This window comes from Talpa europaea (genome assembly GCF_964194135.1).
Source record: "Talpa europaea genome assembly, chromosome: 13".
Taxonomy (NCBI): domain Eukaryota; kingdom Metazoa; phylum Chordata; class Mammalia; order Eulipotyphla; family Talpidae; genus Talpa; species Talpa europaea.
Window position 1 is genome coordinate 91,077,699 of NC_140080.1, and position 26,870 is coordinate 91,104,568.

The 26,870-nt window shown below is 39.3% G+C and overlaps 1 protein-coding gene across 1 annotated transcript in view; it reads left to right on the forward strand.

Annotated features, from left to right (window-relative positions):
• PHLPP1 (PH domain and leucine rich repeat protein phosphatase 1) overlaps nt 1-26,870 on the forward strand; it is a gene marked incomplete at both ends in the record, with an annotated part of 193,472 nt that overhangs the window by 156,682 nt on the left and 9,920 nt on the right. The window contains 4 exons of the mRNA XM_084252709.1: nt 3,251-3,406; nt 12,995-13,195; nt 14,396-14,558; nt 25,350-25,480. Of these exons, the coding sequence (XP_084108835.1) occupies nt 3,251-3,406; nt 12,995-13,195; nt 14,396-14,558; nt 25,350-25,480 (651 nt within the window). The remainder of the gene's footprint in view (nt 1-3,250; nt 3,407-12,994; nt 13,196-14,395; nt 14,559-25,349; nt 25,481-26,870) is intronic.

The following is a 26,870-nucleotide window of genomic DNA, read 5'->3' on the forward strand; positions in this document are numbered from 1 at the left end:
AATCTTAATTCTTTCAGAATCCTCCACTTCTGTTCATTGACCTTACGTGTCTGTCTTACCCGCAAATAATTTTTGGTTTTCCTTGAACATAACTTTGAAAAAAAAAGATTATTAGATCACTAAATCTCGAACACGCAAAGTAGGTTCATTTTTTTCTTACTGTGATCCTTGGAATAGAAGGTCCAATAACTCTCCTTACTTTCTCTTTTAAGGTGAGTTGTTATTTTATTTCATAGACTTCACCATGACAGCAAGACATTTAACAGAACTCGGTGATGTTGTCTAGTGTCATAAATACAGACAGCTTCAAATTGGCTCATGTGGCACATAATGTTATTGGGCTTTTCAGTGACTAGGTTTGCAAGAATAACCAAGAGCAGTCAGGTCCCCACACTATCGTGTAGAACCTTCTGTGATAATTGAACTGGTCTGTCTCTGTGCTGTCCACTACACATCCTCGAGCTTAGCCTGTGGCTGCTGAGCATTTGAAATGCAGCTGGTGTGATGGAGGAACCAAATTTTAAATTTTCTTTCCTTTAATTAATTTATACCTAAGTAGCCACTCTGGTTAGTAGCTGCCACAATTCAGGTCTGGCTGTTTCCACAATTCTCAGCCAATCACCGAGTAGAGAAAATCAGTTGTTTTTAACTATGTAGTCAGAAATATCAATGAAAATATTATAGAAATAAGTCACTATTGGGGAGTAAATTTTACTTTAAATGCCTAATCTTTAAAGGTATATGTTCCATATTCCTCTCTTTTCTTGTGTAGTACAAGGATGTGGAGTACACATGCTTGGAAAGCCTAGTAAAATGTGTTAGAGTTGAGCTTATCAATACAGTGACCACCAGCCACTAGCCAAGGGGCTGTTGAGTACTTGAAAGGTGACTAGTACTGAAGTGTAAATGTACACTGGGTGAAATAGCTTATAATGTTGTATATTAATTACATGTTAAAATAATATATTGGATATATTGGGCCAAATAAAATACAAGAATTAACTGTTGGTTGTTTTTTTTTTCCACTTTAATGTAGCTACTAGAAAATTTAAAATTGCATATATGCCTTACATTATATTTCCATTGAGTAACATTATTAGCATGTAGCCATCATGAAAGAAATCTTGAGTTACATTTTCAGCCTCTGGAATATTCAATTACTTTTTCTTTGTTCTTTGGCCATACATTATACCTTAAATTCAGTCTGCTTGGAAATTCTTTCTGCCGTAGAGTTTTATGTTGACTGAGCATTTAGGTGACCTAGTATATCCCATCACCATTATCAACAGGACTTCTTGATGTACCCTGTGGACAGCTGTGTGTGGTGTGTGTGTGTGTGTGTGTAACAAAAATGAAAGCAAACCACTAATGGGGAAAAATTATAGTAAAAAAATGTTTACCATTATCTTTCCTTCCCTTTTCAGTCTTCATTTATCCAATCTCCTCAACCCAAAGATACCACAGAGTCAGAACCCTACAGCAACGCTATTAAATATATAAACAAGCAATTAAATTAATACAAGATAACGGATATTTCATCCAATTTTCCCCAAAGTTAATTAATACTTGAATTGTTCCACATTAGTACAGGATTTTTGGGGATCTAAACAAATAATTATCAAAGGAAATCCCAAATGCTCTATTATCAGAAATTTCAAAGCAATGTTTGTGTTTTAAAACATGAGACAAAAACAGTATATTGTTTTGTCACTTATGAAGTTTAGTTGCAAATTTTGTATCATCCCTATCATTGATCTAATATTCAGTGAATCATTAGAAGTTAATTTAATATTAAATCTTTAAGTAATTTGAGGAAGTTTGACAACAGAATAATAACATTTAGAAGTGGAAATATTAAGTTATTTGAATCTTAGCTTGTATTCAAAAGAATTTAATAAAGCTAGTTAAATAATTATTATTAAGTTCGTAACTTGTCATCAACAAATCTACTTTTTATTTGTAAAAATCAAGGCAAAGATTTTATCCCCTCTTTCAGTTATTTATTTAAAGGTAAAGTGTGTGTGTGTGTATGTGTGTGTGTGTAGGTATAAAGTAACCCCATTCTGTCTTCTAAGAATCCTAAATTGTACACAAGCCCAGGAAAACAGTAAAATTTGTGAACCAAATGCTGAATTACTGGGTTGGAGTGACTGTTTCCCTATGGCAATTGGCTGAATGGCTGGGTAATCTCTCTTGTCACACTGAAATCTAAACCCGCAAAGTCTGTCATGTCAGATATCTTTAGTGGTGGCCGGTGGCATCACAAAACTGAGACAGTTTGCTAGTGTCCTTGTTAGCAAAGAATCTAGTTTTGATATCCAGAGTTCTAACTGTAAGTATATAGTATAGTGATTTATAACAACTTTGGGCATCAATGAGTTAGCCAAATGGTGGGTAAGGAAACCTCATTCTTTGACAAGCAGTGTAAATGAATTCTTATTGCAAAATGATCCTGATGCATCGTAACATCACTTTTCAAGTCCCCATATTTCTGTGTTTAAGCCCAGAGCCCATTTTATTTTCTACAACTGTTGAAGAAGTCAGAAGTGGCAGATTTCCATTCGATTAGCAAGTATTCGTATTTGCTGCAGTTCTGGTAACTCATAGAAGAAAAACAATTTTCCAAAAGTCTCTTTACAGCTCGAAATAAATATTAAGTACATTCTATTATCTTTATGAGAGAGTCTCTAATCTAGGATTAAACAGAAGAACAAACAAAAATATATAGACTTAGGGAAATAAAGAAAGGGAGAAGTATTTATGACTACGAAATGCCACTAAGGAAAAATATAGCATTTTCTCAGCTGGCATTTGTGAAAACTTAATTGGAGAGAAATTTAAAAAAAATTATATAATATTGATCCTGTGGGGGACAATTGTGCCACATCACATTCCAGGCGATACAAGACCTGATCCTTGCCCTGAGCACCATACACCGTTGTATGGCATGCCTTGGGGATCTAGGAAGATTCAGTATCTACTTCAGTGAAACTTGTTTTATTTTCTTTCACTAAGTGGAACTTCTCTATTAACTATTCTTTTTCATAAGTATTCCCTCTCTTTTATAAAAAAAGTATGAGAAGTTGACATATAAACAGCTCTATGTTTGAGCTTATGCTAAAATAAACTCAGTTGCTTTGAGTGAGTTTGGTTTTTGAAGAGAGAATTTAAGTATTTTATTCTTTTTTTGTCTTTATCCCAAATGGACTCCAAGTAAGTTGCCTCCTGTCTTTTGTCCCTTTTTGCACAGCTTGCTCTGTAACAGTAGTCTCCGGAAGCTCCTGGCAGGCCACAACCAGCTGGCAAGGCTGCCTGAGCGGCTGGAAAGGACCTCAGTGGAGGTCTTGGATGTGCAGCACAACCAGCTCCTGGAGCTGCCGCCCAGCCTCCTGATGAAGGCCGACAGGTGAGCACCCCTCGTCGGGCTTATTCCTCTGAGTTGTGAAATGCACCCTCACTGGCATCCTGATTTATAGGACCTGACACCATCTTTATGGATTTTCTGCTTGTCTGCTTATCCTGGATTCATGAAGTAAATGCTTTTGTCAGCTACCTCTCTGACCATTTTGTAGGGGGATGGAGGCAAGGCGTATCCTGTAGAGTCTTCATAAATTTCCCCACTGTGGGGAGATGCGGGCTGAGTAGTACATCAGCACGTGCTGTGGGGTGGAGGCATAGAGCCAGGGTGATGTGACCAGTCACTACCTGGTCAGAACGTGTGACAGTTGTTCCAGGCTTCACGGTCTGAGCGTCTTCTGCTCTTTCGGCTGCTTGGGGTAATCGACATAGCTCTTCCTAGAGCTTGCTTAGCTTCTTGTTTGTTTTGGCCACTTCTTACCTTTACCACTGGTTTCCCCCTTCCACTTAAATACACTATTTACATTTGAACAAACAATAACTTGTTTTAAGTATAGAAAGATACAGTTTTGCATTGTGTGAAAGTTAGCTAAAGCATTAAATAAAATTGGTTTTCTGTCATGAGTTGCCACATGGAGAACCTTCTTTACAGAAAGCTTTAAGTGACTGTGAGTGCTGACTGGCTTTGGAACATCTTGTTTGCTTCAGGGCCCTTGGGCATTTTACTAAAATGCTTCCCAGCCTGGTGCTCTGAATAATTTTGACTTCTGCTAATGTTTATTTTGAGTGCATAACCCTAGCTTTAGAGCAATATGAAGGACCTAACTTCAGAGAGTGTGAAGGATTTAACTCATGATAAAGACAAAAAGCTTAAGTTCAGTATTGTGCTTCTCCACGGGAAGGAAGAGATGATGGATCTTTTTGCCCTAGGAAGTAAATTTGAGGTCTATTTTAGCATGTGTGACTCCTCATGGGTGAAATAGTCCAGTGACCCTTGCTGTCCCAAACAGTCAGACACCCAAGCTGACTCCTGTTTCAGTGCTCGTCACGGGATGCATTATCATCTTGTCTACTTGTCTGTCCCCACTCTCAGACTATAAACTCTGTGGCCCAGTTAATGTGTCTTCATTATAGTTTTATTCTCAGCATCTTGCCCGCGCCTAGAGTAAAAAAGCAAGATCCTCAAGAAATATTTGCTAAATGAGCAATAGAAACTGTAAGAAATTTTAAATACTACCTTCGCTCTCGGGCTGGCTGTTGGTTTTAAAAATAATTTTATCAAGATGTTACTTATTAGGAAAAGTATACAACTCTTAGGCGTACTGCTCAGTGGATTTTTTCATCTGTTTCATACCCTCTGACTGTCACCTATCAGGACAGAGAACATTTCTAGCTCTCCTTTCCTTCTTTTGTACTGTTTTGTTTATTTAAAAAAAAAAAAAAACAACATTTGTTCTCTGTGCTTAATGTAAGTTACCATGAATTCCTACTGGAAAAATTGCAGAGAAATAATGGGATTGTGAAGCAAGTGGGATTGTTTTATTGTAATTGACCAGTGCTCTATCATTCCCCTGACAGATGGCATTGTTTCAAGATCATTTAAAGACTTGTTCTTGCTTTGGCATTCATATCAAAGAACATGGTGGAACACGTGGGCAGCTGTAGACAAGTGCTTTCTGTTGTCGTGAATACTATAGGATTTGATTCTTCCCTTGTGGAGAATTCTAAGTTATATTGCAACCTTATGTTCTCTTTCATAAGGCAAAAATTGGATGCAGTTTTTTAATGATAATTCAGTTGTTCTCCTGCAGGTCTACCCTGAATCTGTACAAGCACATTGATGGATTTAGGTTTTAGAGCCTTTGAGATAAAGCCATTTCTAAATCTGCCCAAGTCTGATAAATTCATCGCTAATAGAGTAGGTGATTCGCACTGGAACTCTCCAATGGATGCTCATTCTTTATTCATTTCTGAGGATTTGTTTTTAAAAGGACAAGTCTACATAGACTTTTCACACTCCAGAGGCAGTCAGTAAGCAGTTGTTGAGTTTCTTTGGGCCTGGGCACATCTGAAAATATATCCCTGAGAGAGCTCAGAGTATAGGTTAGGCGCTTTGTTTCCAGGATTTCAGTGGGGCAACAATAACATGAATTGTTTTACAGGTGATTCTACTGCCTGCTGAGTTTGAGAACCACTGCATGAAATGCTGCCTTTGTGACCTTGTGCAGGTCATGGAGTCTCGGTTTTCCCGTCTTGTGTATTTTATACAGTTCTCAAATGGAATCTGTAAATTGGAAAAGGGAGGGTTGTATGAACTGGAATATTTCTTTTTTTTTTTTTTCCCAAGTGCAAATTGCTGCAATGGATTTTATTTTATTTTAATTAATTTATTTATTTTTAAAATAAATTTTATTTTTATATTCCCCAACTGGAATATTTCTGGTAACACAACATGGAAAATTTAGTACCTGAATTGAGCCACCAAAAAGACATTGCCATCACGGAGAGCAGCATAAGCTGAGTTAATAGCGTGGGCTAAGAATTTAGGCAGAAACTCCCATAGTCCCAGTAGGCAGGTATATCCAGAGTGAACTGCATTTTGGAAAATTGAGGCTATTGTGGGGAATTGGCAACTGTCCTTCTTGGGAGGAGGAAAACTAGGCTACATGCTTTCTGGCATGGGGAATTTCTTGGATGAATTAGAAGGGGCAAGCATCCTACTTTGATGAGAGAAACACAGATGACCAAAAAAAGGCTAAAGTAAGAAAGCTTCTAGAAGGCATATTCCAGTAACTTTGTTTTCCAACCAATATAATAGCCACCTCTTCAGCACAGTGTAGCAGCTCATCTGATGACTATGAGTCAGAACGAAATGTTACCAGGTTTGGTGTTCTCAGCCAGGTAGGGTGGTAAAGGGGGTGGGGCAAATGGATTAGCTCTTTTAAAAATGTCATTCTTGTATTTATTTTGCTTGCTGAAAGACGAGAAACAACATTTTATAATGATCCTCATCAAACTACTACTGTTTAAAGAGTTAATACTTCTATTTACCCCTTTTTCCAAAACCTAAATAATGAAGGTTTTATCTACCTAAATATTGTTCATTGAAGCATAATTTGCATTCAGGGATACGTAGTTATATTGTCTATTTATTTTAATGAGCTTTGGGGATAAGAATGAACTAGTACTGAACAGTTGTAAGAGCAGGTCAACCCAGAAAATATGAAGTTTAGAATATTAAAGGGGGTTCTTGTGACAAGCTCCTTGCAGGTGATTTCAGTGGTTATTTGTTGTTGTTTACATAGTTCAGTACAACAACCTCTTACTGACCTGCTAAGTTTTAAGTCATTGTGCTGAGTGCTGTTGGGGATTGAGAAAACATAGGAGTTGACCCTCTAGAAGTTTACGAGGTAAGGCAGAGTTACACAATAAACTATAATAAAAGATAGGCTTGATTGGATAAAAAGAAAAATGGTACAGTTAATTTTAATTTAGGCTCCTGGACAACACTTTTTTGCTGTTCGGTACATAGCTGTGTGTTTGACAAATGAAACTTTTACCCAATTCTCCTTAAATTTGTGCTGGGATACAAACCTCAAAAATATGTGGATGTTCCTTTTTCATTTTTTTGTGGTAATAAGTTATTGTTATTTGTTCCATGTTTGGTTATGCTAAGAAGGAAAAAGCCTTTGTAAGTTAAAGCTAAGGTCTTTGTAAGTTAAAAATGCTGTTTGTGTTGTAGTAGAACTTAAGCTCGGAAACTTCAAGAGACTGTCAGGAAAAAAATAAAGGAGTTATTGGCTGCAAAGCAAAAGACTGAACTTGGACTCTCAGAAGTTTTTCTTTAGTGCCAGAGCTCATCTCCTAATCCTAATGGCATGGTTTTAATTATATAATATTTTCTGTTAAATATTACAGGTCTAGAATGCTATATATTAATCTACTGTACCTGATATCAGGAAAGTTTCTGCAGCCAAATAACGGAGGGGACTCTGCTTTAAATTAGATAACTTTTAGTGATGTTTTTATCTTCCACTTTAAACTTTAGACCAATTTTATTAAAATTCTTAAGTCTTGAATCAACAATTTCAATTTATGAGTTTGTTCTCCATATTCATTTTTGAGTTTTGTTTATTTTGACTTGCTTTTTTCACTGGCAGCTTAAAAACTATAGACAGATGTGAAATTTGATGGACCATATGTTGTTAAGTTCACTGTGATTTTCTGTCTGACTAGCAGGGGAGGGCTGGGTTCTGTGGGGTAAACTGGCAGATACTCTCATCTGTATCTTGTTGGCCTACATCTCTCATCTTACCTCTTTTTACTTAGAGTTGAGTATCTTCTTGAAGGAAATCCCAAAAGAGTTTCCGATAACCAGTTTTCAACAACAGATCGGCATGGGGTGGGGTGGATGTGCCCCATGGGTCACCAGAGGGTATGGTTGAGGTTCTTCCATCCTCCTGTTCTTCCTAAAACCCTGGCAATGGCTGACTCCCTGTCCGTCTTGCACTCACACGCTCATTCAGTGGCCTGATGAGGTTAATCTAATTAAACAAGGCCATAACTAATCTTCTGAAGGGCAGTTACAGCTTCCTGTTGTGGATGAACACCAGTGTCTGTCTTCATCCCTGTTTGGAGCAGCACCAGGTATTTTCAGGAGGGGGGCATGTATGTGCAAATGAAGTGCATGGCAATTATTAAATATCCCCTGAGTATTAGTCATATTATAGACCATAAGCTTTCGTGACTCAGACAGAACATGGGTAAATATCAAGGGTACTAAAAAGGAAAAGAGAATTTAGGAAAGTGTGATTGATTGACCACTACAACTGGTGCCTTTTGGCAAAGACAGATATTTCTGGCATTTTGGAAAGCTAAATATTCTACTCTATTTTTTTAAGTGAAGAGAATTATCTGGTGAACTTCTGGTGTTTTGAGGAAAAAAACAGTGGAATAAAACCATGTTTCTCAGAGTGCCTCCAGAATCCCATGGATTACTTACTAAATATGCAGATTCCTGGTCCTTATTTCTAGTGATTCAACTTGGCTAATCATCAGACTTCTTAATTCTGTAAATTTGGAGGCCTTATCCTGCCCTACTTAAGAAGAACATCTGGGGATTGAAATTGAGAAGCGTGTACCTGCAGGTGGAGGGCCAGGCACTTAGAACGACACACCCTCACTTCTCTGTACTTTTGCCAAACATACACCACCTTATTCTAATGAGAACAAAGCATCAAACAAAATTATATTGGGAGACATTCTACATATAACTACCTAGCACTCTTCAAAAGTGTCAAGGTCATATGAGACAAGTAAGACTATTAGAGGAGGTTAAGGAGGGACAATAATGAAAAGCAACCCATGTTGCTTTTCATGGGTTGGTTCCTGGACCAGTTCGAAGACATCAGTGTGATGGTAACTGGTGAGATTGGAATAAGGTATGTAGATTAATTTATAATCACTGTTGATTGATTTTTAATTATACTTAATTTTAAAAATAAATTATTTTTGAATTCTTGTTGAACAATTCGTGCATCTATATATAACTTTTGTTCATGTATTCTGTAGGCTAATTATCTTTATATTATACCAGCCAGGCAGATTTTCAGGCCTTCCAAAATAATGTCTGGGTTCTGTTAGACTATATGTGCTTTTTCCTTGCTTGCAATCTCCACTATACGGTGGTGTTGCTAGATAATAATTGTGGTTCTTTTTTTCAAAGTAATGAGTTTTTACCAGCACTTTGAAAAATTAAATGGGATAGAAAATATCATTGTGAGATTCAATAAGGTTAAGTATTGTTTCATAAAACTTTTTTTCAGTGTACATGTTTATGTTGCATCTGTACTGGGTATAAATTATAGTTTATACTCTGGTTGCCATCATGAAGAGTTCAAAAGGCTTCAAGAGCTATTAGCCTCAGGGATAGATGGAATTGTTAGAAGTGCTGTGTTATAAAGAGAGATGATAAGGAAACTAGAGCATCTGACACTTTTGGAAGATTTGGGGGTCAGAAATCAAGGGGTTGTCTAAAATAGAAGCGTTTTGCTTGGCTGGGGGGTCTTAACCTTTTACATTTTTAATAGAATACGAGTCCCAGTGTTGAGCTCCAGAAAAATTAATTAAATGCAGGGCACCTGGAGTGTCTACGTGTAGGTAAATCTGTTGTGCTACTAAATCCGGTACTTTGTTTCAGGGACAGAATTTGACTGTAAAATTTACAGGTGTGCTAGAAATTGCTGAAAAGCAAACAAAAACAGAACCACAAAACTAAGATGAGCCAGAGCAGATGGACAGAATGTGCCAACAAAGAACAGAGCAGTTGCTCAAGACGCAGGAACTGCATTTGTCTCACTGAGTTGTGGGCAGTTTTTCAAGTGCTTTAGGGCAGGAGCCATATATGAGTGTTTTTTTCTCTGACTTTTGTACTTTCTGTTCAGAAAGGTTCTTGAGTGCTGTGCTATTTATTGGTTATTTTAGGAATGGGGTTCGAAGCGCTGTGCACACGTGGTCTTCACACTGCCCAGCAGGCGGTCTCCTTGACCCCACCCCAGCCTTTTTGGGACTACAGAAATGTCCTCAGGAAAATGTCTTATTGTGACTATTTTTACAATTGAATTTTGGAGAGGTGTGTGAGGGAATAGTGAACACTTGAGATTGGTGAGATCTGGATTTTATTTCTGACTCTGGCATTAATCATTATTTAACCATTGCCAAATGATATGACTTCTCTCAGCTTTTATTTCTGTCTCCTATGAAATATGAGGGGTGCATCTCTGGGATAAAGGGAGAATTAGATGAAATAGAAATTAGGAAAGAGTTGCAATCTCTGCAGGGGATCTTAGAAATGGAAAGAAAACAGTGATATGATACTGCTTTTCCTCTAGTTAATAGAAGAGGGTTGGATGGTGACAAGGGTTATATTGATGAAACATCTTTTGGCACATGAAACAGTATTGTGTACAGTTATTACGAACATCTGTGAGGGCGAAGTGCAAGGAGGTTATCACATCATATTGAGTTGAGACCAAACTTGGTGCTTTAGGGGTTTAGCTCTTTGGAGGTTTTGAAAGAAGGACCAGGGTTACCCAAGCTGGTTCTTGAATAAAACTGTTTTCCAGACCAGAGAAATAGTGCTACATTGAAGTAGTTACTCATTCTAGTGGAAGTACAACACCTAGACCATTAAGCCAATTAAATTTGTCTCTTGCTAAAACATTGAGAGGTTGTGGAACATGTGTTTTATTAAGAGGATGGGGATGAATTGAATTTTCCTGAGACCATTATAATAAAAAATCTTTTTAGTCCAGTTGCTTGCTCTCTGACCATTAATTAACAAGCTGATTCAGTCAGGCTTTAGTAAGTTCAAATGAAATCCTTTGGAACTAGTCATGTAGTTTCAACTTAAGTTTCATTTCCTGGAGCAATAGGATGATTTCTTTCCCTCTTCATGCCCCACCAGGAGTATAGCGCGCCTTCAGTACAAGTAGATTTCAGCAAGATGCAGGGCACATCTCTTGTGACATTGTTCTCCCTTCCTTCTGACCACAGTTGGGTGTCTCAGTCCCTCTCACGCTTTCTAGACGAACATTCATGTCAGTCTGTTGCCTTTCAAAACAAACAATCCCTCTTCTGGCATAAAAATCAGAAAACATTTGTAAATTTATTTCTCTCTGCTCCCTTTTCATTTCATGTGTCTGTAAGTGTGTATTTCCTAGAGAATTGTGTTTGAATGAGATTGTCAGTTTCCCAGCCAGTCCCAGTCAATAGGTTTTGGGCGCAATAATTTTTCATATTTTCTAATTTTACATTGAAGAAATTCTTAATAGGGTTTTAAAATCAGGTTGATATAAATGGAACCTAAAGAAACAGGCTCATAAAAATAAAGAACTAGGGTGCTGAAACTGGTTTCCTTCCTAGTTCAAAACCATTTCAGAAACTGCTTGAATGACCTTTATTTTCTTCTCTGTAGCACACACGACTATAATTTCCCATGACTATTTATGGTCTGTGCAGCCCTTTTCTAACTTCCTTTTTTAAAAAATGTCAACGGAATACGTGTTTCTTTAATGGAAAATGTTCTATTTTGGGGAAGCTGCTTTTCCTCAGATAGTAGTGGAGTTGGGGGGGTGGTGTATAAGTAAGTGTGTGGGGGTTGCAGGATTGGAAAGTATTAAATTAGTGGATTGAGAGGTTGGCATGACAGCCCTGGTGATGACTCCTGAATATAAAGTGTTTTTTTTATCCAGGATTAAAAATACCTGTGCCTGGTATTCCATATTCTTCCTTTTTAAGAAAAATTGTATACTTTTTCCCAAACATATACAGATTGGCTGAATAGTCCTGAATTGAATGCTGAAAGTTTCAAACCCAGGTGCCTTTGAAACAAGAGAATGGCCGGCCATTTACAGGGAGATCTAGGTCAGGTGCCATGGTGACTTGGACCTTGGTAACTACAGCAGGTGTGTCCTTTGGGTGAAGAACCTCCATGTTCCAGGCACTGCAGCTTCATCACGGAACACACACCAGAGGCCCAACTGTGAAGTGGGAGGGTCATCTGGCCAGCTGCCCGTCCCTTCTGCTCCCTCCCCTCCCCTCCCCTCCCCAACCCCTCTCCTCCCCTCCCCCTCCCCTCTACTTCCCTTCCCAGTGATTTGGAACCTGATTCCTGCAAGGACTGAGATTTCAGTTCTCTAGTTTTGCATTTTGCATTGTGAAGCATAATTACTGTGTTTCATAATAATCATGAAAGGATTACACTGTTTTTGACAATTTTAGATATCCTAGGTACAAAAACATTCTTTTGTTTTATCTCCATTCACTGTCACTGAGTGACTGGTAGCATATCTGTCTTATTTGTTTCAATGCAAATTTTATTGAAGTATAATGTAAATATAAAAAAAGGGTGAAATCCTAAGTGTAGCACTGGATGGATTTTTCTCAAAGTGAATACACTGTGTGACCAGCACCCAGATCAAGAGCCAGAGGGCTATCATGTTAAAAAATTGTAAGCCCTCTCTAGACACTGCCCCTCTCTCACCTCTCACCTCTGAACTCTGCCTGAATTTGAAGTCTGTAGAACCATGCACTGTATGCTCTTGTGCCTGGCTTCTTTCACTCATTTTGTGAGTTTTATCCTCATTTCATGCATGTGTTCATCATCTTTCATTTTACTGCTATATAATATTCCATTGTTTTAATATGGAACACATCATTTCCTACACTAGTGAATATGTCAGTAAAAGGAGGTTTGGATATCATACTGAAACAGAATTAGTCACAGGTGATTTAGTTATATTGTGATGCAAGGTCTGCTTTGTTATTACTCTAAGAGCTCGTTCAAGCACTTCCTCTCATCATTGTGCTTCCATAAAAATTAATTTCTATCTCTTTGTATTTAACACACACATATAGATAGATGGGTAGAGAGATAGATAGATAGATAGATAGATAGATAGATAGCCGTTGTGTTTCCCATAGAGAGTGCGAAAACCAGGGCCTATCTTTAAATTCATGTTTCTAAACCCAGTTTCCCACATGCCAGGTAGAAATCAGAAAATGTCTCGATTTCTTCAGGATTCCGGATGAGCGCTCTGGCTTATCAGCAGGATTTTGTTGCATTTTGTCATTGTAGCCTGAGATTCCTGAACGCGTCCGCAAACAAACTGGAAGCCCTCCCTCCAGCCACGCTTTCTGAAGAGACGAACAGCATCTTGCAGGAGTTGTATTTGACAAACAACAACCTCACAGACAAGTGTGTGCCCTTGTTAACAGGACACCCTCATTTAAAGATCCTCCACATGGCCTATAACCGACTTCAGAGCTTTCCAGCAAGGTAAAGGAAAGTGGTGTTTTCCACCACGTTTCTGAAAATAGATTCATAGATGGAAAGGTGAAAACTAAAATGCTTATTTCCCCAATAATGTAAAGCTTCTTCCTCTTTGATTCTTGTTCAGAATTGTGTTTTATATGCACCACAGACAGCATCTCCTGAAGAAAAAGGTGTTAGTTTTTCTAAAGTGACTGTGTTCAATGACCTGATCACTAGAATATTCTTATGATTTTGGAATAAGATGTTACTTAGCAAATATATTTTTCTTTTACTCCTTTTTAGCTAGGTAAATTAAAGATTTTTTTAATTAACCTAATATGGTGTGTGGGAATTAGAATGTAATTTGTGTTTGTGCTTCTGATGTGAAAAGCAGCAGTGGCTCAGGCAACCTTAGAGGCCATGTGACAGTACAGATAACAGCTCTTGGATGTTTCCGTCTTCTCTTCACTCGTATCTTCATTTCTGGGTTTTGGGAGCCGTGGCAATGGTATAGTTTTGAGTGAATCCACACACGGAGCCCGGCATGAAGGATTCTCTGCACTTCCATGGCCTTGGCAATTTTCTTCCCACCAAGTTCCGACTTGGAATGTATGCCCACACATCAAAGAAGCAAATACTAATCCTTCGGTGTTTTGCTGTTAACTGCAAATGGCTGCAGTGGTCACATCATTCTCTGACCACTGTTTTGCGCTGAAGGTCAGAGACTGCTCTAGCCTTTCCATTCTTGGGCCTGATTACTATCCTTGCAGGCATTTTTCAGACCCATTGGTTTCTTTGTATATCTTTTCCTGACACGATTATAACATAATCAGTTAACAGTCTGGCACTAACTTTTGAACCGTTTGAGTAGGATTTCATTGCAGTATAGACTAACCCATACACCAAAGTGATTGCTGTCACTATAACCTAATTCACACACATTTTTAAGAGGAAAAGGACATTCATTCTTCTTGTCACTAGTTTGAAGAGTGAAGTTAGTAGTTTTTGTTTTATAGTAGGAAAGGCGATGTTAAAGTACTTCGATACTTAAAAATAATAGTGAAAAAACTGTCCTTTATTAAGTGACTATTACAAGGAAATCTTTAAAGAATCTTTAGAGTCATAGTAAATTTCCCTTTGGTTCTCATTACGTATTGTTTTCTTTTTAAATTGTCTTACGGTTACTTTCTGACCCTCTCCCCCCATGGATCTTATCATTTTTAGTAAAATGGCAAAGCTGGAGGAACTTGAAGAAATTGACATCAGCGGGAATAAGCTGAAAGCCATCCCGACAACCATCATGAACTGCAGGCGCATGCATACCGTGATCGCCCACTCCAACTGCATCGAGGTCTTTCCTGAAGTCATGCAGCTCCCAGAAATCAAGGTATGTGCTTAGAGCCCATAAACTCTATGCTTTGGCTCAGCAGAGGGACTTGTCTTCTGAGTCATCCATTCAGGATGTTTGTGCCTTTGCTGGATTTCCTCAAAGCAAAGACCCTCCTCTGTGCGTCCTAACCACTGGACCTTCCTATGCTGTTGAGTCAGCAGAAGGGGAAAAATCAGTGAAAAGAAAACACTGGACCCAAAGTGGGGAACTTGTGTTCTGTGCTCTGTCACCAGCTAGCTGTGTGACGCCAGGTGCCACCAGCCACCTGACTCTCTGCCGTCTGTCTGACAATACTTGTCCAACTTGTTTCGAGGCTGGATAGGAGACTCCAGGACTGATTCAGGTGTGATAGCAGTTTGTAGAAGTTAATAGTGCTGCTGCACAGCTCTCTTCCCCCAACCTTCTAATTAAATAGCATCCACCAGCACAGCACCCGTGATAATTCCATGTACAGGTAGAGCATCATTGCTGTCACCAAACATTCATTTCAATTTAATGAAACTGGTAGAACAGTTATTATTCCCTTTTGATAGTGAGGAAACTAGGATGCTGAAAATGAAGTGATTTGTGTAGACGAAGACAGCAAATGGTGGCAGAATCTGACTCCTATGGGAGAGACTCGTTGGGGAACACCAGGTCACTGGACTGAGAGCCGCCTGACAAATCTTTATTCCTGTGTTTTTGGTGCAGAAGTCACCGATCCTTTGTGGAACAAGTATCTTTTCACTTGCATTTGAGCATATCTGATTACTGCAACTCAGTGTTTACAGACCTAGAGCCTGCTTAATCCAAAAAGGAACAAAAGTAATCCCCCTTAAACATTCTTCACTTTTGGGTTTCCCTGGTGGCGCAGTGGTTGAGCGCTGGGTTGTGAGGCTGCCCGCAGCCTCTGCAGTGCTGGTTCGATCCCCAGCGGCTTCCCGGCCACCGGAGGAGGGTCCCACATGGCGCGCAGACCTCTCCTGCCGCCCGCTGCTCCCCTCAGCAGTGTACTTCGGTCCTTCTGCCTGCTCTGCTCCCCGCTCTGGCTCTGGTGAATTCTCTCACCCTCCCGCGCTTCTGACTGTACCCAGTGCTTATAAAAATAAATAAATAAATCTTAAAAAAAAAAAACAAAAAAAACATTCTTCACTTTTCAGGCCCTTTCTGTTATAAGCTTTATGTGTCAGATTAAGAAATTTTAGACACATTTGAAAGTAATTTAAATAGCTTGCATACATTTTCACCAAAGCCTTTTTTATGCATTTACATGGTTGAGGTGCGAACAAGCCGCTGTATGGTGTGTACGTGTATGCATGTGTGTGCACGTGTTAGCTTTTAGCCATGAACTATTTCACTTAGCGCACTCTGCCTTTCATCCATTGGCGTGGCATTTTAGCATGTTTATTATAAACTTGAAGAAATATTTTACTTTTACTTTATAGTGCTTTTCACAGTGATTACGAGGCCGGACTCTGAAAAGACTCATATGTGGATTCCAGCTCATTTGGCTTCCAGCTCAGAGTTACTTAATTGCTCCAGTTCCTCCTCTGTAACATGAGGGAAAGAATAGTAGTTCCTTCACAGTACTGCTGTGAGGAGGAGATGAAATAATACATGTAAAACATTTGAAATAGGAGCGGCACATAGTACGAACTCTATCAATGTCAGTTATAATTAATACAGGTTCTCTATACAGTGCGGCTGTGGTGTTGATTATGTGGAGCAACTATTTGGCTGACGATCAGCAAAGTGCAGGAAATCTATTAGCTCAGTAAATGCCTCTTTGCCTCCAGCCCAGGAGCGGTGTTGATGGCCGGGCTTTCCCAGGCCCGCTGCCGCCGTCCCGCATGCGGGCTGCGTGCCATTATCTTCCATGGGGACTGCAGAGCTGCCCCCCTCACCCGGCACGTGCATACCAGCACTGGGGGATCTCCAGATCCATCTCACGTTTGCTGGTCTGTCTTTTGTTCCTTTTAATGCCATATAACTTTCAATTGTAGACTAAGGGTTTTTTAAGTATTGTTTTAAAATGCAGATATAGACATTAAAACATTCCAGATTTTGACCAAACTTGGCAAAATATGACTCTTGCTCTGTGAAAATGAATCCTCTCCTGACTTCGATTCCTAGAGTCTATAGCTAGAGATTTTGTTGTTGGGTGTTTTGGGTAGGGATGAGCAATATCAAGTATGTTTTATGTACAAAGTATCGATTTTGCAGCTTTGGACAGATAGTGTTATTTTAAAAGTGTTAGTGTGCAGAATGAGGGCCACCCCAAAACCCCCAAGCTTGCATACTCTAAATGGGTTCTCCTGTTCACTGCATAAAGACAAAGTAAACTCTTAGTGTGAAATAAATGTAATAGGTTAGTGTGCATAGAGAGAGAAGAGAAAGGATTATGGGTTCCCAATAAAACACCCAAAGTTACCCATCCCCTCATGGGTAAATGCCCAGCCAAATAGGGTTGCTCATATTGAGGCCACTGAGGCCCAAGAGCTTACCACAAGTTAAGGCACCTTCTGGTCGGGAATGATAAGAAAAGGGCAGAAGGGGCCAGGTAGGTCTGGGGTGAAGGGAGCAAAATCAAAATTCAGCAGCTGCCAATGCCAACCTTCCCATGGGTTCCTCACCCATGTTTTCTTCCAAGAGTCTCTACGTGTCTCAACTTAACAAGTCTCCTTCCATGTCTCTCTAGTCCCTGGTGCAATTACAAAGCTGAAAAGCAAACCAGGACTTCTTCACATGTCTCTCTCTGCTCCATGTGCCGCCTCCAAGTCTTCCAAGTATCCTGCTTCTCCTCCCTGTAGCTCCACCAGTCATTAAGTGGGGCAGGGAACATGGAACCTCTCTTTTTATGGAGATTACACTCTGTAACAAAAGTAGTAGTTAATATGTTTTAGAACGCTAATTGATATTTTAGTGTTCTTTCACATGACAATATTTTAAGTTGTAGTTTAAGTATTTACACACATATTTAAACCATCTAAAAGAAAATTACTGATAAAAATAGTATCTCAGATGATAAATAGGCCTATGAAAGCCTTCACTGCAAACTGAGCCCTAAAGCATGTTTTTAATGTAAAAGAAATGTTTTCCTAAGTTGAAATACTCCAGCCTAGGGCCTCCCTTGTGGTGCACGGGGTTAAGATACAACCTGTGACACTATCCGCAGCCACTTCAGCATGAGTTCGATCCCCAGCCAGGGAGCTACCCACATGGCGCAGCAGACCTCTCCTGCCTTGCCAGGTACCCCCCTCAGCAGTGTATTTCAGTCAATCTGCCTGTTCTGTTCCCCACTCTGTCTCTAGTGAATCCTCTCACCACCCATACCTCTGGCCTTTTCCCCAGTTCTTGTATACATAAATAAATAATAAAAATAAATCTTTTAAAAAAAAAGAAATACCCCAGCCCATATGAAAATTTTACTGAGTTAATAACTGTAGGTTATATCATATTGCCTCTGAAAATAAAGTGAGTAATTATAAAGTATTTTTGTAGAAGATATTAAGATCGTTGCATCTGTAAAAACTTGGCAGATAACATAATTTAAAGATGAAGAGATCATGTTGTATTTAAGTAGGTAGTTTTCTCCAAGCAGTCTTTTCTTTTAAGAAATTAAAGGAAAGTGTTTATTCACAGTTTTGTTGCCAAAGCTTTAAAACCAGTTATTATTTAAGAGGCTAAACACATTACTTAAAAATGCGGATTGTTCTCAGGTGAGATCAGAAAAGGCCCTGGCGCCTAGGAGAAGTTTCTGTCCTTTAAGTCCTGTGCCCTCGCTAATGGAGGAGAGGTGCCTGAAAAAATAGAGTGGGGGAGAGGGAGGCCTTATCCAGTTGTGGGTTTATCAGTGAACATGTCTTCTCTATATAAGAATCTGATTTTTACTCTCAGAATAAGGATGAGGTCACCCTCTTCTTGTCTATCAGGTGAGGTCTCCCCCTCTATCTTGACACCCCAGGCTCCTAACAGGATAAATATTCCTGGCCTGCTCTGTGTTTCTTTAGAATTCGCAATCATGTGAATTTTCCACAGGGTGTTATTAAATTGACTGCCTTTCCTTTACTAAAAAATCAAAAGGGTAAATAAGTCTCCCAACTAAAATAGATACACAGAAATTATTTAAACTTGAAAAATTAAGCCATTATTCTTGCGCCCTGAAGCAGAGACTGTATCTACCATCTAATCACAGATAAAATTTAGGTTTGGTTTTTCTGTTGTTTTTTTTTTTTCTTTTTGTTACACTCAGTGATATCTCTTCAAGCCATTGTCAGGCATCAGTTTCCGTAGTTGGGTGGGAAGGTCATACAAATTGTTTGTATAAAAAAGTGTGCCTTCCATATTTTCTGGCAAGCCCAAGTGTACCAAAGCCTATACACAGTCCCTTAGTATTACAGACCTTCACCTTGGTTAGCACTTTCAATGATCTTCTAAGCCCCTACCACGCTCTTGTAGTCCTGGCACAGGTCCTGTTCTGTTCTGATTCTGAAACAGACAGACTTTCCTCTAGACAGAGATCAGCTCTGGTCCACTGGAGAGGACAACATGGTCCCAGAGTCACCACGTAAACCAGACTTGATGATCGAAGGGGCAGCTCGTGGCGTGGATACGGCACTCAGTTCACTCCCTCGTGCCCTCCTGCCAGACCCCAAGGCTCGCTTCGCTGATGTGGGAGATTTGCGACAAAAACCCCATCCTTAAACTGAGCAATTTCCAATTAGTGACTTATTCTAACTCTTTTTTGAGTTGTGTTTAAACAGATGAAATGAGTGTGTTGACACATAGTGAATGAAATTTGTAATTTAAATACCATGTCAGCAACTTCTTTGTCAAACTTTCTATGTTCCTGTGGTGTCTTGATTCTAATTAACTGGGTGAACTGCATCTTTTAAAATGCCTTAAATTTTCTTCGTAAGATTATTTTCATGTTTGTGCTGTGCCTTAGTAAACTATTGATATTTGCATGAAGTGAGTGAAATCTTCTCTAGGATCTGTGTTACTTTTGCTGGGAAGTGGAGTGTGGAGTATCTGTAATGTGCCACGCTGTTGAAGCTGACCATCTCTCAGAATCAAGCTCTGTTACTGTTTCCAAAGAGAGGTGAGAGAGAGAACCAGCTTGGTCATAAATACACAAAGAATATACTGGATCAGAATGGATGAAAGAAAAGGGATTTGTTCTTTGGGAATGAATGTCCAGAAACCAGAAGCAGTCACCATTATGAGCCAGGAGTTGGGGTAATGGTCACCAAGGACACTTTCTGTAGATGAAGAATCTGGAATCTCTTCCTGCTTGGAACAGGGTTCATTGCAAGAGGAAGGAAGTAGTGGCTGCTAGAAAGTAGCCATTTTTAGCCACTTTGCTCCCTGCCTCACTAGGAATAGGCCAGCAGGATGCTAGGATAACAAATTCTCTCTTTCAAAATTGATATAAGTTAATTCAGACTATTGTGTTTTTTAACTCTCATTTAAAAAATTATTTCAGCAGATCTTTTTAACTCAGAGCCATACCCTTTTCTCCAAAATACTGTGTGCATTTTTCACAGTAGTTATGTATACATACAAATAAGCAACTGGTCCTCTCTGAGCTCAAGCAGATTAAAAGTATCTCTTTGAAAAAAGAAGCTCCTGGAGCTCGTGTAACTGCAAGTCCTCAAAGAAATAGGCTGTGGGGTGGTCATAAAGCTCCTCTATGGGACGTGAGCTCACACACCAGAAACCTGGGGTACAACACAGAATCACCTGTAAATTTCTTTGAAGTCTCCTTTTCCATCTAAAATTACAGACTAATTTTGTGCTTTGCTTTTTACCATTTCTCTTAGTTGTAAAGTAAAAGTTAAGGCTCTTCCTCCCTCCATAAATCTTTAAATACAACTAAAGTGCCCAGAAGTGTGGAGCAGACACTGAGTAACTTTGAGGTACCACCGAGCACCCACAGGGGCACACATGACCAAATTTTAAGAGGTGGTGATATAAAGAAATTGCTGCGGTTATATAGGATGTGCTTTCTTAAAGTCAAATTTTGTACGTTTCAGTGTTTACAGCCATTCACTGTTTGCAGGAAGAGAATAATATTTGGTGGAAGGAGGATTTTTAAAAAGTTTTACCCTGATTGTCATTTTTATCAAATTATTGTCCGTATAATTTCCTAAATCTGAACTTAAGTTGAAAAAAATCAGAGAGCATGTATATGTAAAGTTAAAAGGAAGGCTTTATACAAATTAAAGGTTTTGTTCTGCAACTCTCTGAAAGGTTGAGAGAGAGAGAGAGAGAGAGATTTCTGACTAAGTATAACACAAAGATGATTTTATACAGAAATTCAGTAGAAATTCAACTTTGGCTTCAGGGCCTGTGATTAAGGTAAAAGGTAGGTTTAGACCTGTTCCCTCAGTTAATAGATTTCCGAAGTTGCATGACCCATCCCACGTAATGACCACTTAGTCTTTCACATTACCAGGAACAGTATGTAAGTAGTTTAAGTGTCTTAAGTAGTTCCAGTGCTATATGAGAATTTGACTGAAAGTTATAGAATGAGAAATAATTCACATGTGTAAATTTATTTTAATTGAGCTAGAATGTTCTAATTCTCACGTCACTGTAAAACAGGGAGGTAGTCCTAGACTGCGACACATGCTGCAGCCATGTCTGCCTCCACAGCCTCATCCTCACTCTCAGGCCCAGCATCTCAGCCCATCAACCTCTGCAACCTCTCCTGGCACACCACGAGCTGGTCTGTCTCCTGCCTGGTGTGCATGCTCGCAGCCCTTCCTCAAGGCCCTTCTGTTCTCATCCGCTTCATTAACATCACAAAATCCGCTCCGGGAAAGTCCTCCCTGAGGTCTCAGCTGCTGCCCCTTGCTCTTGGCTCCCTCCATCATAGCCCTTGGGGTGTGTTGTATATTTTCCCCCTCTCACCTTGGACTCTTTTAAGGACAAGGCCATGCCTGTCATCTCTGGAGAGTCCGGATATCTAGCTTGTTTTCTGCCACTTTGCATGTGCTTTAATAAGTGTTATTTTGAATGAAAACCTGGGTTTGTTTCTTACGAATTCAAATTCGAAAATGACTGAGCCTGGTCAGGGAGGACGCGTGTTGTGCCTCAGCAGTTTTTAACCTTGTGAAGGTGAGGGACTGGAAAGGTGGTTCAGGGCCCCTTGGGGAACTGCCAGCCTTTGGCAGCTCAGGAGCAGAGATGAGCTGGCTATGGTGTGGAGAAGGGAGAAGCACACTGCCATAGAATCTCTTCGATCCCGTAGATTAAGCTGCCGTTTCAAGCCTGGGCAGGCAGCTATTTGGCAGATGATGTGTAACACACTGCTAGGAAAATTGATAAGCCTATTTCTTTGTAATGTTTAGTGAGGAAAACATCATTATAAAGATATTTGAGCTTTTGTGATAATTAAACCATACATCAGATTGTATTCCTTTTTCCCTGATACATGATTTTTCGATCTGCATGTACTAGTAGTAATTTTCCTCTAAATCATGGGTTCCTTCTGAACAATACATTAACTCACTTTTTTCCTGTTGCAGGTATGCCTTACCATAATTTTGTAGTATAACAAAGTAATCTTAGAATAGGCATGAAAGAAGGAAAGGTAGCTTTTGATATTCTGTTCAACAGTGTGTTTTCAAGAAGCTTTTAGTGCATTAAACAGAGATACATCCATAAACTAACAGTATATTGGCACTTTCTATTCACCACTCTCACCTTCAAGTTTTCTGTTATGGTTAATTCCATTAACAAGAGTATGTTGAGAGCCTCAACAGTTAACCAAAATTAAGAACTATTAATAGAATAGGAAATAGTGCATGAGGCCAAGCACTCTCCCTTTGTCAACACCATGATTGGCACCATGTACCAGTGTCCCAGGATTTTTAGGAACAAGCCTCCTGCAGTGTGTAAAAGTGTAAAAGGTAGTTTGTCTGTTTCTCTGCCATTTAAGAAAATAATTGTCTTCTCATGCAGAAATACACAGTCACATTAAAATGTATCAGAATTGTATCGCATTGCTACTTTAGAATGAATGTAACCTATGCATGTGTATCTTGCAGATGTAATTGCTGATGGACTTTGTTATAAGATTCATTTTCCCATTCAAAGTTAATTGTCTATCAAGTACCAGCAATCGCTTGTTTACTTGTTAACCTTTCGAGGAAATCATGTGTCGACGAGTATCTTCTTTTCAATGCACTGCAGTTAGGATACAGGCTGCGAGGAAACAGTGTCTGCTGTCTGGGAGGTCATGTCTAGTGGGAGAAATAAATAAGCAGATACTTATAAAAAGACATTTAATTGAAATGGAAATTAGAGTAGAATGGGTATCGAGTCTTAAAAGAATATGACAAATTTTAGCAGGAGAAAGGCGAGGAAAGTTTGTTGAGTTTCATTTACAGAGAATAGCATGTGCAAAGACTACAAAGGAGAACATGACAAATACAGGAACTAGAAGTAATTTGACATAGCTGAATAGAGTGATTGAGGAAGTAAGTGCCGAAAGGACTTTATTTGACTTACTGAGGAATTCAGTGAAGGTTGAAGGCAGTGGGGAGCAATGGGCTGGAATAACCGCCCAGGGAATCACCCCGACAGCTTTGGGGGCAGAGCGTCGGAGGGAAGCGAGACTGAAAGCAAAGTTAGGACTCAGTGGTGCTGCTCCAGGGAAAACATGATGTGGCCAGAAACCAGGATAACGGAACTAAAAGGAAGAGAACTTGGTGACCACACGCGCCTGGCGGGGAGTAGCCGGCAAGCCCCATGCCTGAGAGGATCTGCGTTACCATTGCCTGCATTCGCTTTTCAAATAAATACCCTCATGAGCTCATTTTATAGTTTGATAATTTAAAGAATGAGCAATTTTATATCTGCTGGATTTTTGAGAAGTTTGTAAACTCAGTAGTGTTCTAGACTAATCTTGCTCCCAATGTGTGCTTTTACCCCTGGGTTGGTGCCTGCCAACCACTTGCATTCTAAGGGACCCACACCTGGCCCTTCAGCTCATGTTTCATCACTGTCCAGCCCATTGTGTGTACACCATTGTTGTCTTATCTGTGCTGATAGATACAGACTGTGCTGAAAGAATTGCCCATTGTTAACCAGGATTATCACAGTTTGTCATTAAAACCAAGTTGAGTATTCATGCAGCCAGTTTATAACTGTGAAAACAAAACAAAAAGGAGATGCCCAATTCCCCATTATTAGGTTCAGATCAGTAATATTGTATTTCTACTTACTACACTTCTACGCAGACTGGTTTGAACTCTTGAAAGTGATGGTGAGAATGAAGACATGGAACGTGCTTACAGCAGAGAGATTAATGATTGAGTAACGTAACAATTATACCTACATTTATGATTTTTAAAGGATTTTTGATGTTCATATTAAGGCTATCAGAAAAAAAAAAAAAAAAAAGCCCAGAATGCTAGCACACTACTAGGGTGGTAAATTTTCTATTAGTCAAACTTTCTGTAATGTCTTTGCAGTGCTTTCATAAGAAAAATGTAAAATTTACTTCTGTAAAACTGCAGTAGAGTTTTATATCATTGCTACAGTGTGGGAGCAAGGATATAAAACAGTTCATATGGAAACACTGTATTTGTTTGAAGTCAGTTGGAGAATATATTCCTCCAGAAATTTTGCTTTTCATTTCCAACTTCTACCCCCCACTCTCAATCCATAATAGGCTTATGTTTTTTTTTGGGGTTTTTTTGTTTTTTTGTGGGACCCTCACCCAGTGGCCGGGGATCGAACTGGCGCTGCAGAGGCTGCGGGCAGCCTCGCAACCCAGCCAGCGCTCAACCGCTGTGCCACCAGGGGAGGCCCATAATAGGCTTATGTTTTTAAATATTTTTTCTCACTAAAGATAGTTGTGTCCACTTTTTAAGACAAGTTCATGGACAATTTGCCTTTCAAACCATCTTAAGATTTTTAATAGACTCTTTAGGCATTTTTAAAAATCATAAGATGCCAGCTCACACCAGATAATTGAATGTTTTCTACCCCCGTCTGTCAAATTACAGGTTATACATTTTCTTTTTCAGAAAAAAATGCCAGTTATTCTTGTTCCCCCTCAGGCATGGTGAGCCTTCTCCCCTGCATCTCTTCTGGGGAAACAGCAGGCCAGTGCCTCAGTGGGGTTACCCTCATTGAAGCCTCATGTTGGTTTTGTGAGAGAGGAAGTATTATCCCCATTCACAGACTACACACACAGTTGGTTCTTATCACTGGGTGATTTTCCAAGTGAGATGAGGCGAGTAGAGGTAGAATCCCAGGAGAGCAGGATCTGTATTTGACTCAGTCCTCTTGCTCAGATGAGTTCAGGCTCAGCTGTTTTGTCTTTTACCAATTTCTTATCTAACTTCTTTTGAAGTGTCTTCTCCTTTGTGAGTATACGTTCCCTGCCTGTTACACATTTTGTGTGTTTCTTGGTTTTTGTTTTAAGAAAGCCTTTCAAAGTTCCATTTTGATCTTACAAGTATAGCCTTCAGGGCCATGATGGGTCCAGAGGTTTTGTGAGCTCTATGAAAAACTGTTACCCAGAGGATTTGTCAATTAATACTTATTTTTTTAATACAGAGATAAACAGATAAAGATGGGGAGACTACGTCATATGGAGTTTGTATGTTATTCAAAGTAAAAATTTAATTGCATTTAGCAAAGTCTGTTTTAAATGTTTATGGTGGAGAAGCAGACAAGTGTAGATTCCTGCATTTGGCCAGTATAGTGTAGTGGATGGTCAGACTGACTTGCCTGCAGAACCACCTGACCCGTCTCCTCAGACCATTTCTCCTGTTTCTGCTATTCCTTCAGTGCGTGGACCTGAGCTGTAATGAGCTAAGCGAAGTCACTTTACCAGAAAACCTGCCTCCGAAACTTCAAGAACTAGATCTGACTGGAAACCCCCGACTAGCCCTCGATCACAAAACCCTGGAACTGCTGAAGTAAGTGTTTTAAAGTGAAGCAACTCAGTATCCACTGGCGATGAGACAACATAATAAAAACATTTGACAGCACAGGAGGATCTGTTGCCTTCATGAGCGGTGTCTGCACACATTTCAAGTGAAGTGATTTGCGAGTCTGCAGTTCACTAAAATGGAGGGCAAAAATATTGCAAATAATTGGAGACTCATGTCCTTTGGAACATCTTTGAGGAAGTATCTAGACAAAAAGAGAATGAGAATTACAAACAATGAGGAAATGGAGAGAACACGCAAGATAAAACTTCACATCTTGCTTGGGTGATGCCTCATGCAGGTGTTACGAAAGGAATTTGAAAGACGGGCATATTGTGGGAATAAGTAACAATATGGAACTAAAATCTAGATTGTTTAAACAAAACTGGGAGTGTAGAGTAGTTAGATCCTGTGAAGTTCTGTCCAAGTTTCAGAAAAAGTTCACTGATAGTGTCGTTACTGATGTCAATAGAAAATTACAGATTGATCGTTTCTCGGCCTTTTGGCTAAGATCAAGTGTAGTAGCTGTTCTTATGAAAAAAATCAAAATCAACAAACAACTATGAACCAGAGACACTCTTGGTGGGGTGGGGGAGGAGGGATTGGGGTCAAAATCGGGGTTGCAACTGTATGGGGAATATAAAAATTTAAAAAAAAAGAAAATTACAGATTGAGTTTCACTAAGTAAAACATTAAAGGTCACTTCATTAGAAAAGACATCTTTATGAGAATCATCACAGAACTCTAAATGTCTGTCAATACACTTGAATAAATTATGCTCCACAGTGAGCATAATTACCTTTTTAAATGATGATGTAGTTATGTTACTAACTCAAAAGACCTGTATAGAATGTTAAGTAGAAAGCAGAAAGCGAGTGTACAAGTAATTTGCATAGCATAGTCCCACTTTTTGCAAAACAAATTTGTGTGCGTTCGGTACTGCGTGCATGTGCACACCTAGAAAAGGCCAGAAGGGATGTAAAACAATGTCAGTAGTGCCATTCTCTGGGTAGTAGGTTTATGAGTAGTCATTATTTTTTTCTTTAAATTTTTTGGAATTTTTAAGCTTTTTTTGCAGTGTCACTTTAAGTAACAGTCTTGGACATTGGCACACATTAGTCATTGTGGATGCAACATATACTGAGACACTGTTGTGATAGCCATTGCTGGGAATCAGCTTTGGTCATTAGGAAATATTGAAAAAGTAGAAATTTGAAAGCAAGTGTGGTCTTAGTGATCTTTTAATGCCATCCTAGATGCACTAATGCACTTTAGTGCAACCCAAAATTTGAAAAGCCTTAAGGTGATTTCTAGATGGAATTAGCCATTTACAGCCTATTTTTTTTGACATTCTAAGTACTTAATGAGTACATTGATT